The sequence below is a fragment of the Stegostoma tigrinum genome, chromosome 22 (assembly GCF_030684315.1).
Source record: "Stegostoma tigrinum isolate sSteTig4 chromosome 22, sSteTig4.hap1, whole genome shotgun sequence".
Classification (NCBI taxonomy): domain Eukaryota; kingdom Metazoa; phylum Chordata; class Chondrichthyes; order Orectolobiformes; family Stegostomatidae; genus Stegostoma; species Stegostoma tigrinum.
Genome location: NC_081375.1, coordinates 52595872 through 52615973, shown reverse-complemented (window position 1 = coordinate 52615973; position 20102 = coordinate 52595872). Strand labels below are relative to the sequence as shown.

General features: G+C 44.4%; 1 protein-coding gene across 1 annotated transcript in view; it reads left to right on the top strand.

The window, feature by feature from the left end:
- Window positions 1-3109: 3109 nt before the first annotated feature.
- LOC125463690 (tripartite motif-containing protein 16-like) overlaps window positions 3110-20102 on the top strand; it is a 32623-nt gene continuing 15630 nt past the window's right edge. The window contains exon 1 of the mRNA XM_048555267.2: window positions 3110-3771. Within this exon, the coding sequence (XP_048411224.2) occupies window positions 3187-3771 (585 nt within the window). The 5' untranslated portion in view covers window positions 3110-3186. The remainder of the gene's footprint in view (window positions 3772-20102) is intronic.

Sequence of the window (20102 nt, the reverse complement as noted above, 5' to 3'; positions counted from 1 at the left end):
GCAGATCTTCAAGTTTAGGGCCCAGTCAACTGAAGGCTTGGCCAATAATGACAGCAGAACTAACATCAATGATATTCAGGTGGATAGAGATTTTGGAGGGTTGTAGGGATGGGATAGATGACAGAGATAAGGATAGGTGAGTCAAAGTACACGTTTGAAAACAAGGAAGAGAATTTTAAAATGGAGGAGTTACTTAATTAGGAACCATATAGCAATTAGCAAAGAGCCTCATTGTTGGGTTGGTGTGAGTAAGCACACAGGGTTTTGGATAAACTGTAATATTATGGCACATTACTCAGAAGTGCTTGGAATGGTCAGGTCTCAAAGTAACAGCAGTGTGAATGAGGGTTTCAGCAGGGAGTGATCCGAGACGGACAAAGTCAGGAAATGTTAGAGAAGTGATGTCAGGAATATATAGTTGTAAACTCGCCTTGGACATCAAATATGGCACTGAGGTTCTGAACAGTCTGGTTCAGATTCCGAACATTGAGGAGAGGGATGAGTTAGTGGCTGGGGAACAGCAGAATCAAGGGGAATGGCCAGAGTTTTAACTTTAGCTCCAATGGCAGTGTCAGCTGGCTGGCAGATTGAAAACCTGCACAGTCACGGGCCATTAATACCTTCCAATCAGGTTTACTGAGCAAGGGGAGTGGATTATGACCCATGTGTGACCTCTCCTTGGCACAAGTTGGCTCTGATAGACCTCAAGCGGAAAGTACATGTGACTAAAACAAACCCCTGTGAAATAGAACGTTAAAGCAGCGGTGAAGGGAGGGAAGTAAGCTCAACTCATTATAGTCCTATCAAATGATAGGGCTGCTCTGTCATTATGGAGGGTCAGCTGGTGGTGGTTTAACCTGAAGATCACTGTGCCACAGAGGTGAGAGGCAGGGTTGAGAAGGAGAGACCTTCGTGGCAAACTCAGGCATGGCCTCGTGCTGTTGTCATCTCTCAGTGTGGTGGAAACCAGCTGCCCAGTCACAGTGTGGAAACAGGCTATTCAGTCCATCAATTCATTACCAACCCAACAAAGACCATCCCAACCTGACCCACCACACCTTATCCCTGCACTTCCCATGGCTAACCCACCTAGACTACACATCCCTGGGCACTATGGGGAAATTTCCCACGGCCAATCCACTCTATCCTGCCCTGCACATCTTTGGACTGTGGGAGGAAACCGGAGCACCCGCAGGAAACCCACACAGACACGGGGAGAATGTGCAAAGTTCGCACAGAGGCAGAAGCACTAACCACTGAGCCACCAAGCCTCCCTAACCGGTCACTAACCAACCTCGGAATGAAAGGTGAAGTTAGTGTGAGGATATGGTTTGGATACTTTAAAACCACTGGGTATTATTTCTGACAGCTTCCCTGGTGGCCCAGCAAGGTACTGCATCCAATAGAGCTGAAGTTTGTAAGGTCGCAGTTTGGATGAAAGCAAAATTCTGTGGATTGTGGAGGTCTGAAATAAAAACAGCATTTTTATCCATGTTTCAATTGTTAGTTGGCATCAGATTGAATGAATGAATGCCTTCTCTTCCTCCCCCTGCACCTATCTTCTTCCTTTCTTTACTTTTCCTGGTTCACAATTGCACTTTTGCAACATAAGCCTGACCCTAGTTCCCTCTCATTAGTGAAAACACCATCTTCCTTATTCCAATCATTAGCAGCAATGTGACAACGGAAATGTTTAAACATTTCAGCCTCGTCCACATTTCAGTAAATTTACCATCAGCGTAACTGCGTCAATATGCCCGGGACCAGAACTTGGATAAATGCTCCAATGACTTATGGGAGCTGCTAGTGGTTAATTTTATTCTTCCTTAGCTTGACTGGAATAGCATTGCAGTGATACATAAACAGAGAAAGGCCAATATTTCCCTTCAATAATTATTAATTTATTACATCTTTGTGTAAACATCCTATTATCATTGGATTATCAAGAGTCCAGGCCCGAAACATCAACTCTCCCGCTCCTCTGATCCTGCCTGACCTGCTGTGTTCCTCCAGCTCCACACTGTATTGATCCCATTGTCATTCCTAACAGCAATATTAAACCAATCTGTTTATCATGCTCTGGACTTGTTCTAGCTCTCTTTCTGTGGGACAGCTGCACTGTTGGATGTGCTGCCTTTCAGCTGAACCGAGGACCCATCATTTTGGGAAAAGATCCCAAGGCAGTGTTTCAAACAACAAGGCAGTTACCCTCAGAAATAGTCGGAACTGCCGACGCTGGATTCTCTGAGATAACAAGGTGTGGAGCTGGATGAACACAGCAGGCCAAGCAGCATCAGAGGAGCAGGAAGGCTGACGTTTCGGGCCTAGACCCTGAAGAAGGGTCTAGCCCCGAAACGTCAGCTTTCCAGCTCCACTGATGCTGCTTGGCCTGCTGTGTTCATCCAGCTCTACACCCTGTTATCTCAGAGAATCCAGCATCTGAAGTTCCTATTATCTCCGTAATAAATACATATTGGTACGATATTGCCCTTTGGGGGAACTTGCTATGGGCTGATTCGTGGCATTTTTTTCTGTATTACAGCAGTGACTGAGTATAGTTCAAAAATCTTTCATTAGCGATTAAGCACTTCGACATAGCCACTGTTTGTGAAAATTACTATGTGGAAAGTTATTTTAAAATCAGGATCACATTCGCAGCTGCAAATCCTTTGATATTATGAACTGTGCCCTAACATCATTAAGAGAGAGGGTTTGTTCTCATTGCCTTTCTGTCATAAGTGTATGGTATCTTTCTTGAAGGTGGTGGAATTCTGTGGGGCTGTTAGATTGTTGAAGCTCAGAAAACAGGAGATGAAATCAATGCCCCTTTAAGCTGTTACTGTACGGCTAACAGGCAGACACAGATGTCATTCCAATAAAAACCTACAGGAATGTTGGTAGCTGGCTTGTGAAACTGGATTTTAAGTATGGGTGGAGTTCCTATGAAATGAGGAGTTTTTAAATTCTTTTTAGAAATAAGGTTTAAAGCAGATAAATAAAAGGGGAGTTACATAGGCGTTGAGAAATCTCGAGTTATTCACTATATCCAGTGTATTTGCTTGGAGATATATCTTTGTGAATCATTAACTGAACTTTCAGGACTGATTCCAAGTTTGTCTTTCAGTTCTCTGCTTGCCCGGACTTGGTGAGGGTTGGGTTTTCTCTCTCTCGATCATTCCCTGAGGAATGGCGATGTCGAAAGTCTCCATCTCTGAAGCCAAGTTAGCCTGCGCGATCTGCCTGGATCTCCTGAAGTCCCCTGCTACCATTCCCTGCGGGCACAACTTCTGCATGGAGTGCATCGGAAGATGCTGGCATCAGGAAGGGGGGTCAGAGACTTTCAGGTGCCCTCAGTGCCGGGAAACATTCAGCTCCAGGCCCCCCCTCTCCAAGAACACCATCCTGTGTGAGATAGTGGAAGACTTCTCTCATCCTGACCCAGCGTGGGCCTCAAAGGAGGCTGTGGACTCCCAGGGTGTGCTGTGTGACTTCTGCACTGATGAGAAGCTAAAGGCTGTTAAGTCATGTGTGGTCTGCATGGCTTCATACTGCGAGGTGCACCTACAACCCCATAGCAGCAACCCGGTCTTCAGCGATCACCGACTCATCGATCCGGTCAGGGACATCGAGAGGAGGAAATGTCCCACCCATCGGAAACCCCTGGAGGTATTCTGCAGGACCGATCAGAAATGTGTCTGCTGTCTGTGTGCCATCAATGAACACAGGCAACATGAGACTGTGTCTGTGGAAGAACAAGTGAGCGAACTGAAGGTAAGGCAAACATTGTTTCCAAACAAAAAATACAAACATGCGACCTGGCAGGCACTGACTTGAAAGAGAGAAGGCAGGGTAACAGTTGTTTACTGAGTCGAAATCATTCTTTTTGATACTTTCAATGTGCCACCTATTCTCGTTGCATGTGAAGGAGTTAAACTGCATTGAGAAAGCATTCTGACACAAATCTGTTTGTTGTTAAAAGCAAACTGGGTGAATTATACCCAAAGTATCCCCAGCTGAGTTTTTTTTGCCCTTTTTTATCATTTGCTGACTGACTGTGTATTTCCAGCCCCTGTGGTTTTGATTCCAAATTTCAAGCATGTGTGATTTATTTTCCATTTAAAAAGGCTCTTTGTTTTCGTGGTTATACTGACTGGCATCCCGTTTAAATCCACATGCTTTCAAACGATTCCTCAACAGACTCAAGCCTGGAAACAGATCTCTAGACTCCACAGCTCCCGAAAACTCTGGCTTTATCCTTGTCATTCTATACTACATTTTTTTTCAACTTTAACAGGCACTGGAATGAACTGGGCTGCTACCAGTTTATACTGAGCAGTAGATGCTCAGGCTACAGGGGTTTATATATAGAATAAAAGACACCCGGGAGTGATTACAGACTAGAATGTGATCAAGGGGTTTGGATGGTTTATATTGGGAGTAATAGATACCCAATAGTGAGTAACAGACTGGAATCGAATAAAGGATATCGAATGGATTATATAGAGTAACAAATACCTGAGGGTGGGCTATAGACTATTAGCTAAACTAGCGGTACTGTGTGTTTGTATAGAGCTTAACAAATACCCAAGAGTGGCTTACAGACTGTATGTAACTGAAGGGGCTCAGTGATTTTATATGTAGAATAAACAGATAGATCTGGTTGCAATAACACCACACCTCAACTATCCCAGAGTCAGGTGACAATCAAGACTCTAAGTTTTGTCAGCTAGTTTGAAACAGATGGGGAGGGGAATGGAAATCTGGGGAGAAAAAAGGATCAGGTGGAGCATTCAGACATGACAAAGGTCAGCCTAACACTTAAATTGAACAATCTTTACTCTTCAGTAACACCCCAGGCTGTTAATGTGGCTCATGTTGATAATTAACCAGAGATTTGCCCTTCAGTTTGCTTACTGTAACAGTTGCAGCGTTTAAGCCATGTTAGTGTGTGAACCAGCATTTAGTCAGATTCCTGGCTCCATGTGACAATGTTGCCTGTAAATGGGAAGTGCCTCATTTTAGGGACACAGTTTGGGACACATGAACCCCCTACCACTTCTCTGCTCCCTAACGTTAGAAGGCAGCCTATAACCTCAAAAACAAGGGGACTGTAATGCATCTAACATCCTCACTTACACTGTTGACAAGATCCATCATTTATATATCAAAGCAAAATGTAGCAGATGCTGGAGATAGTCAGAGTCATACAGCAACAGAAACAGATCCTTTGGTCCAACTCATCCACGCTAACCAGACATCCTCATCTGACCCAGCATTTGGCCCATATTCCTCTACATCCTTCCTTTTCATATATCCATCCAGATACCTTTTAAATGCTGTAATTGTACCAGCCTCTCTGACAGCTTGTTCCATACATGCACTGCCCTCTGTGTGAAAACGTTACCCCTCAGGCCCCTTTTAAATCTTTCCCCCCCACCTTAAACCTGTGCCCTCTAGTTTTGTACTCCCTGCCCTGGGGAAAAGACCTTGGCTATTCATCCTATCCACACCCCTCATAAATCTCTATAAAGTTACCCCTCGGTCTCTGACGTTCCAGGGAAAATAGCCCCAGCCTCTCCCTGTAGTTCAAACCCTCCAATCCTGCAACATCCTTGAAAATCTTTTCTGCGCTTTCTCAAGTTAACAACATCCTTCCTATAGAAGGAAGACCAGAAGTGAACACAAAGTGTCCTCACGAATGTCTTGTACAGCTGCATTATGACCTCCCAACTCCTATACTCAATGCACTGACCAATAAAGGCAAGCATACCAAATGCCTTCTTCAGTCTACTTCTGACCCCACTTTCAGGGAACTATGCAACCACACCCTTAGACTTCTTTGTCCAGCAACACTCCCCAGAACCCCACCATTAACTGTGTAAGACATGCCCTGATTTGCCTTCCCAAAATGCGGCACCTCACATTTATCTAAATGAAATTCCATCTGCCACTCCCTGGCCCATTGGCCCATCTGATCAAGATCCCATTGTACCTGATCAGGTGCTGGGGATTTATCTACCTTTATGCATTTTAAGAACTCCAGCACCTCCTCTTCTGACAGATGAACTCCTCTCAAGACTCCCCCAAGTTCCCTATCCTCCATGTCTGTCTCCTCAGTAAATACTGAGGCAAAATATTTGTTTAGTATCTCACTTATCTCCTGTCATTACATACACACACAGACACAGACACAGACACACACACACACACACACACACACACAGACATAATGATCTTTAAGTTGCCCTATTCTCCCTAGTAACTCTTTTGTCCTTAATGTATTTGTAGAATCTCATTGGAATCTCTTTAACCCTAATGCCCTCCTGAATTCCTTCTTAAGTATACTCCTACTTATACTCTTCTCGGGATTCACTCAATCCCTGCTGTCTATAGCCGACAAATGCCTCCTTTTTCTTGATCAGAGCCTCAATTTCTCAGGTCATCCAGCATTCCCTACACCTCTCAGCCTTGCCCTTCACCCTAACAGGAACATTCTGTCTCTGAACTCTTGTTATCCCATTCTTAAAAGCCTCCCACTTCCCAACTGTCCCTTTACCTGCAAACAACTATCCCCCCCACCACCCCAATCAACTTTTGAAACGCTTTGGTCTTACTCCAATTTAGAACTTTAACTTTTTGATCTGGTCTATCCTTTTCCATCACTGTATTAAAACCAATAGAAATATGATCACTGGCCCCATAGCGCACCCCCACTGACACCTCAGTCACCTGCCCTGCCTTTTTCCCCAAGAGTAGGTCAAGTTTTGCTCCTTCTCCAGTAGGTACATCCACATATTGACTCAGAAAACTTTCTTGCACACACTTAACAAATTCCTCTCCATCCAATCCCTTAACACTATGGCAGTCTGTTTGGAAAATTAAAGTCCCCAATCATTACAACCTCATTATTCTCACAAAACTCCTTATATATTTGTTTTTCAATTTTCCACTGACTACTGCGGGGGTGGGGTACTGTAATATGATCCCAGCGAGGTAATCATCCCTTTCTCATATTTTGGTTCCACCCATATAACTTCATTGCATGATCTCCCAGGAATATCCTTCCTAAATGCAGCTGTAATGTTGTCCCTGATCAAAAACACAACTCCCTGAAATAACTCCACAGAGGCCAGTATCTTATCACCAAGTCACCCTTTATTTACACAGGGAGAGTTCTTGACTCTGACCCAGCTCCCTCAGATCCCACTCTCAGAGTGAACAGAACCTCTGACACTCCTGTTTATATCTGTCAGCCAGGACTCCCTGTTTGGAGTAGGTTAATTCACCCAATCAGGGAACTCATATTCTATGAGGTCCTGTAGTCACTACATCTCTCCCCCTCGGAGTCCAAGGACAGAGGCTAGTTCCTCTTTTTTTTTGTAGCTCTTCCTCTGGGGGATGTTTCAGCCCCTGGTCAGGTTCCTCAGACTCTGCCTCTGATACGGGCCTGGTGTAATGTAAGTAGCTCACTTCTTGGGCCCAGAGCACCTCGGGGGAGGAATTCACTCTCCTCTTCAGGCAGCAAAGGCATCGAGGCAGAAACATCTACTGTGTCCGCCTCTTATTCCGAGGTAGCATCAAAACTTGATGGAGAGCAGGTACCTACGGGTTTTGGAACGGTCGGGACTGTAGTTTAGGAGCTGGGCACATTTTGTTCCCACGCTGTTTGCGAGTTTCCAGCTTCCGTACGGTTCACGTGCTTGCTCAGGATTGTTGCACAAACCCAAACTTTAAACATCACTGGACCTGACCTCGCATGGACCATGCCTCCTACCCATGCAGTGCTGTTCCTGTGGTTTGAGACCAAACTTTGTTCCCCGTCACAAACTCTCTCTCTAACTTAGTGAGTCTCATAACCAGCATTGATGTCCCTGATCCAGTTTCACCCTTGCCCCTACCCAGGTTGAAGAAGATCAGGTTTAACCCGGCAGTGAATCTCCTCCCCATAAACCGCTCTGCTGGAGCTATCCCTGTGGTTGCATGAGGGGTGGTCCTATAATCCAATAGGACCGGGACAGTTTGGTACTGGGTGAAGCTGAAGGTTGTATCTTTAAGCCTGCCTTCCGAGTTTGGACTGCTCTTTCTGCCAGACCTTTGGACAATGGATGGTATAGAGCTGTCCTTATATGCTGTATGTTGTTCAACTATAGGAGATACTCAAATTCCCTGCTGGTAAATGATGGCCCATTATCTGTGACAAACATTTCCAGGACTCTATTGTAAAAGATGTGCATGGTTTTTGTACAGGCGTCCCTGAGTTTGACAAATGAACTCTATGCATGGCCAGCCACTTTGAGTGGATGTCCATAGTCACTAAGAACATTGAGCCCATGGAAAGCCCTGCATAGTCGACATGTAATAGAGACCAAGGTTTACCCAGCTATTCTTGTGAAAGTCGGGGAGCTGCTGGTGGTAATTTTTGTCCTTGTTGGAACTCTGGGCACTGCCCCACTAACTGCTATTTCTGTGTCCTATCCTGGCAACTAGACACAACGTCTCATCGATATCTTCACTTTGAAAATCCCTGGATGACCCTAGTAGACATCAGCTAGTATCTGGCGGTGACCTTTACTCAGGACGATCACCCTTGTTCCCCGGAATAACACGTCGTCCTCTCCTGTGAGCTGCTCTCTCCAGGTCCAAAAAGGTTTCAGTGCTGGTTGTGATTTCCCTTTGGTTTCTCCCATTACCACCAGCTGTTTCAGCTTGGCCAGGACCGGGATCTTTCAGTGTCCAATGTCAGCTGTGGCTGGAAGTCTGCCCAGGAAATTTAAAGCCATGAGGGTCTCTTCCAGTGGCAGTACCACAGATGGTGTATCTGCCAGCGGGAGGCAGCTCAATCCATCCACATTCACCACTTGGCCTCCCGGATGGTGTTCCAACCTGTAATTATATGCACTGAGTATTATAGACCACCGCTGTATTCCACTGTATCCCACAGCTGTGGGTGGCGCTGCCTGGTCCTCTTTAAATAGGCCTAGCGAAGGGTTTATTTTGCATTATTATTACAGATTTACATCTGTCAAGGTTTTGGTGGTACTTCCTGACTCCAAATATGACTGATGAACCTTCCTTCTCTACCTGGGCATATTTACACTCTGCATTGGCCAGAGACCTGGATGCATACACTATTGGGTGTACCTCTCCATTGGGTCACCTATGAGCTAATACTACCCTGATGCCATACAGGGATCATGTCAATACCAGATCTCATCTGGGATCACAGTGTCCAATACCTTAGAGGGGGATAGCTGCTTCTTCACTTCCCTGAGAGCTATGGCTTGGCTACGTGACTATTTACAAGGTTGACCCTTTAAGAGTTGGTGCAAAGATGCCAGGATGGATTATGTATGAACTTCCTGTCATAGTTCACCAGCCCAAGGAAAGACCTAAGCTCCAGTAAAGACATGGGAGCTGGGGTACCTTTGATCTCCCTCTTCCAATGGGTGGAATCTGGTCTTGTCAACTCTGTAACTCAAGTAGGTCACTTGAGGTCCCTGGAAAACACATTTTCCCTTCTAAGGTGTACACCCACCTGGGAGAAATGTCTAAGGACTATGTCCACCTTCTCTAAGTGCTCCTTATCCGTCTTCCCTATTGTCCGCACGTTATCTAAATAAATGGTGACCTGCGGTAGACCTCGTAAAATGTTCTCCATCATCCACTGAAAAGTAGTGCAGGCTGACGTTACCCCAAATGACAGCCTCATATATTAGCACAAACCCTCATGGGTATTAATTGTAGCAAGCATCTGGGAATCCTCATCTAGCCCCAGTTGCCAATACTACATGGCACTTGGCCACCTTTGTGAAGGAAAGCTCCCCCTCCCCCCAGCCAGCGTGCAAATCCTCTTTGCAAGGGATTGGGTATTTGTCCCAACAATTTACTGTTTGTTTAAAATCCCCACAAGGGCAAACTCATCCACTGGGCTTCACAGTCTGTACCACCGGTGCTGCCCAGCCCATACACTGGACCAGTCTGATGGTTCCTGCAGTTTGCAGCCTCTTGATTTCTGCCTCAACTTTTGACTGGAAGGAAATTGGCACTGGGTGGGCCTTGCAGAATCATGGAATTGCTTCCTGGTCAACATACAAGGTGGCCTTGGTTCATAGAGTCATAAGGTAATACAGGCCATTCGACTCAAGCTGGTCTGTGCTGATCACAGTGACGAATCATCTTGTCCCAATTGCCTGCATTTGGTCCATATCCTTGTAAACCCTTCCCATCCATGTACCTATCCAAATGTTTTTCATATGTTGCTGTTGTACCTGCCTCAACCACTTTGTCTGGCAGCCCATCCCACATACACATCACTCTCTGTGTGAAGAGGCTGCCCCTCAGGTCCTTATTAAATCTTTCCCTCTCATCTTAAACCTACTCCCTGTAGTTTTCAATTCCTCAAGCCTGGGAAAAAGACTATGCATTCATCCTATCCATGCCCCTGATAAGTTTATACACCTCAATAAGGTCACCCCTCATTTTCCCACATTCCCAGGAATAAAGTCCTACCCTGGACAATCTCTCCTGATAACTCAGGCCAACCAGTCCTTGATAGCTCCTTTAATAGTCCCTGGACCTTTCTGAAAAGCCGTAAGGTACTTAATTAGGACATCACTCAGGCAGCCATTTTCTGATGGAAAAATGTTGTGCCAGTCAAGGTGAATCTTTCTCACCTAATTTTGCCCCATCGAGCTTGGGCCTGAGCCTTTCACTACAATCAGTGGGACTAAACCAGCGGCTTCTCATAAGAGATCAGAACCAAAGTTGTACCCTCAATCTGTAAAGGTTCCCTGGTGTAGGCTCCCAGTCTAGTCAAGGCCTTGTGCAAATTTAAGGTTTGGAATCCAGAATGAATCTGGTTCTGTAATCACTCATACAGCTGCATTAGTATCGACCTCCATGAGATACAGATGACCATTTAACCAGGCATTCATTTTGATTGGTTCTGATTTGAATGTTGCTCTGCAATTTAACTGTTCCAATCCAGCTGGGGGTGGACTTTACAGTGTGTGCTCTCTCCTGGATACCAGCCTGTGAGTTCTCTTCCTCATTTAAGTCTAGTGGGACCCTTTTGCTGTCTCGAGTCCCACATACTGGCAGCAACTACAATGGCTGCTGGCTTAGATTCTGAAGAAAATTTTAACTATTTGGCTGAGGCTTGGCTTAGTTTTGGGTTTTGCTGTGGGCTGACCTGGAGTCCTTCTGCTCAGGATATGTCCCAAGTGAGGACATCATTTAAATGGTGTTCCATAAGCTCAGTCAGACTGGTGAGGGTGCCCACATCCATCCAAGTACACTGCTGCTTGTGTGCTCCACTTGCTGCGTTTTTCAATGACAAAGCCAGTCCTGGTGCCTAGTTGAAGTTTGGGTTCAGCTAATAGGGGCTTTTGCATGGTTACATCAACAATCCCACATACCACACTCTCAGCACCTCACTAAGAGTTAAACCAAGTTCACATGCCTCTGCCAGAAGTCTAACCTAGTAAAAAAAAATCACAATATAGATTCCGCTGGTTCATGAATTGCCAAAGATAACTGTGGAGTCTCAGAATTAGAGGAGGCTTCGGGTCATAATATTCCTTAACTAAAAGCTTTGGTATCTGGTGCCTCTGGAAATGTTAGGTTTTAAATAACTGAAGAGGTTGTGGGTCCACAACTGTCAGGAAAATTACTTGTTGCTTTTTGTCAGCCCCAGTGTCAGAAATAATAACACATTATTTCCATAAACTGGGCCCAGTCTTTGGCAGCAGGATCAAATGAGTCAAGCTTTCCAAGTAACAGCAAGCTGTTAGAAATACTCACTCCAACTCAAAGAGAGCTGTTGTTAGCGAATTTCTTCAGGAGCGTGCTTTTCTCTCATCACTACTGCAATAACTACACAGAGGCTGGTATCCCATCCCCTGTGCATGGTATCTGATACCGACCCAGCCCCTTCAGAGCCAGCACTCAGAGTGAGCAAGACCTCTGACACTCCTGTTTATATCTGTCAGCCCGGGCTCCCTGATTGCACCAGGGACTGATTTAGTCCATTGTTACAATCACTACGCAACCCTCCTCCCTTGCCCCCCACCCCCACACCCCCCCACCTTTCAAGCCTTCTTATAACATCTATACCCTGGAACATTAAGCTGTCACTCGTGTCCATACCTGAGCCACATCTCTGTAATTGCTATGCTATCCCAGTCCCATGTTCCCAATCATGCCCTGAGTTCATCTGCTCTACCTGTCAGGCCTCTAACATTGAAATAAATGCTGTTTAATTTATCTGTCCTACCTTGTTCTCTGCCAAGCTCTTGTTTGCTTTGATTATTTGCCTTGCTCCCTTTATCTATTGTACCAGACTCGGCCATTTCTCCTTCCTCACTGTTTTGCTTTGGTTCCCAAACACCTCCCCTGCCCCCTTACTTACTTAAAGCCTCCCAAGTAGATCTAGCAAATTTCTCTGCCAGTATATTAGTCCCTTTCCATTTCAGGTGCAATCCATCCTTCTTATGCAGATCACTTCTACCCCAGAAGAGTTTCCAATGACCCAAAAATGCATATCCTTCTCCCCTGCACCAGCTCCTCAGCCACACTTTCCATAAGACCATAAGACATAGGAGTGGAAGTAAGGCCATTCAGCCCATCAAGTCCACTCTGCCATTTAAATCATGGCTGATGGACATTTCAACTCCACTTCCCTGTGAGATCAAGAATTTGTCGATCTCTGCCTTGAAGGCATCCAACGTCCTGGCCTCCACTGCACTCCATGGCAATGAATTCCACAAGCCCACCACTCTCTGTCTGAAGAAATGTCGTCTCATTTCAGTTTTAAATTTATCCCCTCTAATTTTAAGGTTGTGCCCACGGGTCCTAGTCTCCCCGCCTAACGGAAACAACTTCCCAGCATCCACCCCTTCTAAGCCATACGTTATCTTGTAAGTTTCTATTAGATCTCCCCTCAACCTTCTAAACTCTAATGAATATAATCCCAGGATCCTTAGCCGTTCATCATACGCTAAACCTAACATTCCAGGGATCATCCGTGTGAATCTCTGCTGGACACGCTCCAGGGCTAGTATGTCCTTCCTGAGGTGTCATCTGCTCTATTTTTCTATTCCTACCATCACTAGCACATGGCACCAGGGGTAATCCAGAAGAGATTACCCTCAAAGACCTACTTTTCAACCTCCTGTCTAAGTCCCTTTTTCTCTCTGCAGAATCCCAATCCTTTCCCTACCGATGTTATTGGTTACCAACATATACAGTGACCTTCTGCTGGTCGCTCCCCCCTTTCAGAACATTCTGCGCCCTCTCCAAGACATCTTTGTCCCTGGCACCAGGAAGGCGATACACCATTCTGATATCTTGCTGAGGCTGCAGAAACATCTGCTTTTGACCCAGACTAGAAAATCCCTTATTACAATCGATTGCTTGGAACCTGACATACCCCTCATTACAGGAGATCCAATCATGGTACCAGAAACTGGGCTGTCAGTGCTATAATATCGTGGAGAATGACCAGGAGATGTAGAGAGTTTTTCAAGAAAGTAAACCTTTATTTGCAAACAAAGGCTGTGACAATCAGAAAGTGGTTTTCCGATCACCCCTGATCCTCGGGGCTTTTTATCTTTTATACCTTTTCAGTTATCATGCTCTTTCTCAGGTTGTCAGCATAACCAATTGTGTTAATTGGCGTTATCTCTCCAAGCTATTCGTCTGCTTAATCATCTCTGCTACAATTATTTCTCAACTTATTAGACTGTGATTATTTTCTGCCGCAATGGTCTCCCACTCCGCACCTAATGAGTGTTAACATGGCCTTCAATATTTGATTACATATCACATGGTGGCACTATCCTAATCGCACTGTGCTCCCATTGTTCCAGTACACCTAGTGCCACCTAATGCAGTACCATCTAATACCACCTAATCTATTACGTTATGTCATTATGGCCCTCAGCCTGTTTACCTTTACGTGACATGATTTGACTTGACTAACCTACTCTTACTGTCTTCTATTCATATATACTTAATTTGTTCTACTTAATTTGTTCTATGTAGCCCTATGTCAATTATCTTATTGCTTTGTATGTTCCATTTGATTTTCCATAATACTCCCCAAGAGGCCACCCCTGTCTACAGTATCCAAACAGCATACTTGTTTGAGATGGTGATAGCCACACTACCTGCCTCCCTCTCCTACCTTTCCTGGAGGTCACCCATCTACCTGACTGTATCTGTCATGTCCCCACCTTTCTGAAACTGCCATCCATCACCGCCTCTTGCACTCATAAATTTCTCACTGCCTCTAACTGCTGCTCCAACCTGTCCATATGATCCAATAAGATTAGCAATCAAATGTCCTTCCTGCAGAAACAGTCTCTAGGATGTTCCCTGCTCTCCCAAATCTGACAGGAAGAGCACATCACCCTACTAAAAGCCACTTTTGACCCTTTTAACAATTTACAGACCTAGAAAATGAAAAACAAACACAACACCCTTTGCTCAAAAATGCAGTTTTAGCACAGTCTTACTGCTCGAAAACACTACCCTGGGATCACTTAATGCCAATCCTTAATATTAAACATCAATCAAGAAACATCACAGTATAAATGTAAGGAAAAATGCCCTCACCTTATTTATTATTATAGATTTACAAGATAAAACAGATTAAGTGGAGAAGTTTTATAAGTCTTAAAATCAAACACTAGCTGCATCTCATCTGACCTTCAAATAAAGAACAAATATCATTATTTCACCAATTCTTGCATATGATCAATATGTTCATGTCAAGGAAAAGAAAATGTAACAATGTTCACATTCCGCGAAGGGATAACATTTTAAAAATAATTTTTAAAAAGTAATGAATAATAATGTTACCATGAATAGAGAATGTGCAAGCTAACAGGGAGGCACGGTGGCTCAGTGGTTAGCACTGCAGCCTCACAGCGCCAGGGACCGGGGTTCGATTCCAGCCTCAGGTAACTGTCTGTGTGGAGTTTGCACGTTCTCCCTGTGTTTGCGTGGGTTTCCTCCAGGTGCTCCAGTTTCCTCCCACAGTCCAAATATGTGCAGGCTAGGTGGATTGGCCATGCTAAATTGCCCATAGTGTTCAGGGGTGTGAGGGTTATAGGGGGATGGGTCTGGGTGGATGTTCTAAGGGGTGGTGTGGACTTGTTGGGCTGTAGGGCCTGTTTCCACACTGTAGGGAATCTAGGAAATGGACAATAATTTAAGTGGGTCATTTCAGATTTTCAAATTCTAACCTGCAGAATGTCACGCAGCTCAGAGCTAGGGCCTTAGATACTTATGATCCAGATTATCAATTTGGATGAAAGGACCAACTATATTGTTCTCAGATTTTCAGGGCAGTATAGTGGTTCAGTGGTTAGCACTGTTGCCTCACAGTGTCAGGGACCCAGGTTCAATCAAGAAAGTAAACCTTTATTTGCAAACAACTGTCGACTGTCTGTGTTGGGTTTGCACGTTCTCCCAGTGTCTGCATGGGCTTCCTCTCACAGTCCAAAGATGTGCAAGTTAGGTGGATTAGCTATGCTAAATTGTCTGTAGTGTTCAGGGATGTGTAGATTAGGTGGGTTATGTGGGGAATGGGTTTGGGTGGGATGGGTCAGGGTTGTGTGGACTTGTTGGGCTGAAGGGCCTGTTTACACACTATAGGGATTCAATGATACAAAACTCAGTAGGAACACAAATAATGAGGAGGGTAGAAAAATTCTGCAATAGGATATCGATCAGTAAGTGAGTGGACAAGATGCAATGTAAGGTAGGAAAATGCAAGGCTGCCCACTTCAGCAGGAAAAATGGAAAAGCAGAATAATATTTAAACATAGAGCCAGCACAATGCTACAGCCCAGAGGGATTTGTTGTGCTTGTGTACAAATCACAAAATGGTAGCATTGTGATGGTACTGTGTTTTTAAGAGAGATGTGTTCTGCGCTGTTTCTGTTGCAGAGAAGTGTTGCTACATTGGTGCCAAGATACCTGCTTCAGGCAGGCAGGCAGTTGGTATAAAGGTTTTAACTTTGCTTTCAGTTACTAAGAAGGTTTCTGCTGCTGTTGAGCTGACAGCGTGAATTCCTGACTGCCAGGGTCTCAGATGAGAGGCTTCCTCTTCGAAATAAAAAGAAGTAGATTATTTCATTCTGCTGGACTAGAGACAGGCAGCACGTGAGAACCTGAACTGTTCTGCTAAATTGCTTTGCTAATTTGTGTTTATGGGATGCTACTTACATTGGGACAATTGATGAAGAACAGTTAAGTAATACATTATCTTGTTAAGCACTTCTATAAAGTTATGCCAGTTTTTTCTGTATTTAACTGCTTTGTAAGATTAAAGTGTGTTTTGATTAAATCCTAATGGTGGAATCAAATCACATCTGGAACATGCCATCTTACACTTGCCTTTAAATCAATAAGGGCCTAAGCTTACTATATCTTGTGTTGGGGATGGGGGACATTGGTCTGGTTCATAACAAAATTGGGGGCTTGTTGTGATTAAACCCTGTAATTCTGGGTTAGGTTTAGGATTATTGGACTCAAAGGCAGTCAGTGGTGAGTGTTGATGTCCTGTTTTTGGGTGTTGCATTTGGTTATAGATAGGGTTTGCTTTGTGTAATAGTGGCTCTTTCAGAGACTGAGAGTTTCCTGGGGGTAGAAGAATTCACTCGGGGTGGTTTCCAGAAGGTGAACAAGGCAATGTTTTCAGAAGACCAAGCTGATGTTGAGGTTGCATGTGTCTGTGAGGAAAGGGGAGATAATTGCTACAAAAAGCATTTATAATGGCCAGGAATGCAATCAGAATCATTCAAAACAGCTAAAATTCAATTGCAAATAACTCAGCTTGAAGTAGAGGCAATGGTGAGGGGAAAGGGGTAGGGAAAGGAAAGAATAGCCCTAGCAGAAGAAAAGGAGGAAGAGAGAGAAGAAAGGGAAGAAGAGGGAATGTTTGAACTTGAGATGTTGGAACTGAAAAGTGAAAGTCAACTTAAAAAGGCACAGGTACAGGTATTTGGATGGGTTAGTGAGGGGGACAGTGATGGAGTGTAAACCTCTTGCAGGTAAAAGCCTGGTGGGGATCTGTTTAAGGATGTCCAAGCATTGTCAAAATTCAATGAGAAAGACATAGAAACCTTTTACATTTCATTTGAGAAAGTGCCTAGACAAATGAAATGGCTGGTGACCCATGTGGGTACTGTTCATTGAAACAAAGTGGGTAGGTAGACATAATGAGGTGCTTGGGTCACCATCAAAGGAGGTATCTGAGGAGTATGATAAAGCTGAAGCCATCTTAAGTATTTATGAGCTCGTGCCTGAAGCCTACAGACAATGTTTCAGGGATCTAAGGAAAAAGGATGGTCAAATGTACACCGAATGTGAAAGGATCAAACAAAGTAATGTTGATAGGGGTGGGTAAGAGCATTGAAAATAGATCAGACAAGCTCTTAGATTGACTGTTATTTTGGAGGAGTTCAAAGATTCATTCCCTGAATTAGTGGAAGAGCAGGGAGTTTAAACTGCAAGATTAGCAGCAGAAATGGCAGATGGTTCGGAGTTGGTTCATAATTCACTGTTTGGCTTCTGACATCAAATTCAATTTCACGCGGAATAGTAATCTGGAGAAGGGAAATCCTCAGGTAGTAAAGGAGAAGGAAATCTCATTGAAGATACTAAAGATAGGTTACTGCAGGTTAAGGGTGGGAAGAAAAGTTTAAAACCTTGGGTGTTTTCACTATACGAAAGTAGGAAACATGAAATCACGGCGTCGGTGGCTTAGAAGAAGCACTGGGAAGACAGATGTGGGAAAACAGTTTTGCTAAAAAATTCTCAGTTCCGGAAAAACAGTTCATCCTCGGTAATGATATAGCTGGATCACAGGTGGGAGTGATGTCTACTGTGGTTGAAAAGCCCTTGAAAAACAGGCAACGGAAGAGTTACAGGAAGTATATCCTGTGTGGTAACAAGGTCATAAAGCCACAGGTTGAAGCAGGATGTGGAATCATGGATTGAAGATAAGGAAGTTATCAGGGACCGTGTTTGATCAAATGGTTGAGAGAAAAATACAAGAACAGATGGAGGACAAAGTGGGTATTTTTAGCTCAGGGAAGTTTGCTGAATTACAACAGGAAGTTGGAAAGACCAAACAGTCATATTAAAAAGCATACACAGAAAACGAATCTGAGAGTATCCCAGCATGTTACTGCCTTAAAAATGAAGTGTTGCTGAGGAAATGGAGACCATCACATACTCAGGCAGATGAGAAGTGGGCAGAAATTTTATTACCGGTGGGCTATAAAAGGAGCTCTTGTGAGTGGCACATGAAATGCCTGTAGGAGGTCATTTGTGAGTAAGGAAAACTCAAGCCAAAATACAAAAAACATTTCTTCTGGCCTGGACTGCATCAGGGTGTGATTGAATTTTGCTGGACATGTCACACGCATGAGCTAAAGGAAAACCTCAGGCAGTGATAAACCCAGCAACTCTATTACGCATTCCTGCATTTCAGAACATTTTGCAAAGTGTAATTAGGAAGTCAAATGGATTATTGATCTTCATTGTAAGGAGAACAGGATCTAAAGTGGCTTTGTTCTAACTGCACAGGGTCTTAGGCCACAGCTGGAGAATCGTGCACAATTTTGCTCTCCTTACATAAGAAGGGATATATTTGTGTTGGAACCAGCTTAGAGAAGGCTCACAAAGTTCCTGGGGTAGAAGGTTTGTCTTTTGGGAAAGGTTTGAACAGGTTGGGCCTTCACCCATTGAAGTTTTGAAGAATGAGAGGAATGTCACAAAAATAAATAACATTTTGAGACAGAAACAAATTACTGCAGATGCTGGAACCTGTACTGAAGACAAAAAGTGCTGGTGATCACATGGGGTCCAGCAGCATGCACGCAGAGAAAGCAAACTAATGTTTCGAGTCTAGAGTACTTCCTCAGAGCTGATGAAGAGTAATCTAGACTCGAAACATTAGCTTGCTTTCTCTGCGTGGACGCTGCTGGACCGGCTGTGATCACTGAGATTTTGAGAGAACTTGACAGCATTGATGCCAGGAGGATGTTTCTGCTCCAGAGGTGTCTTGATCTACGGGGAGACAGTTTTGAAATCGGGGATCTCCAAGTTATGACTGATAAGGAAAGCTGCCTTATCTAATAGAATTAATATTTGGAAGCCTCTTCCTCAGAGAGCAGTGGAGACTGTGTCAGTGAATATTGTGGGTGGCACAGTGGCTCTGTGGTTAGCACTGCGGCCTCACAGCACCATGGACCTGGGTTCAATTCCAGCCTTGGACGACTGTCTGTGTGGAGTTTGCACATTCTCCCCGTGTTTGCGTGGGTTTCCTCCAGGTGCTCCGGTTTCCTACCACAGTCCAAAGATGTGCAGGTTAGGGTGGATTGGCCATGCTACATTGCCTGTAGTGTTCTGGGGTGTGTAGGTTACAGGGGGATGGGTCTGGGTGGGATACTCCAAAGGTTAGTGTGCACTTGTTGGTCCGAACGGCCTGTTTCCACACTGTAGGGAATCTAATCTAATATTTTTAAGTGGTAGACAGATTCTTCATAGGTAAGGGAGACAAAGGGTTATTGAGGGTCGATGGGAATGTGGAGTACAAAACACAAACACCTCTACCCTGGTCTTATTGGATGGTGAAGTACACTGAATGACTTACTGCTGCTACACACTCATACATTCATATACATTGCATACATTGGTTCTTAAAAAGGAAGGTGATGAGGCTGTAAGGTTTCAAGCCCCCTCCAGAGCATCATCTCTAAACAGTTGAAGGCACGGTTACATAAGATGGGTGAAGGAATGGGAGAAGGAGCCAGAGTCCAAGCATCCAGAGAATTCTGAAGTGATTGCAGAACTAGAGACAGTTACAGAGAGAGGGTTGGAAAGGGAACAGTTATGAAGAGAGTTAAGCACAAGGTAAAGAATTTAAGTTGGAAGTGTTAGGGGAACCATGATCCAGTGTATCATGATCCACAGGGTGATCCAACTGAGAAACGACAACAGGGTTTTAGATGACGGAAGGTACAAGATAGAAGGCTGGGTGGGAGCGTGTTCAAATAGTTGAGTCCATAGCGGCAATGTCACTAGGC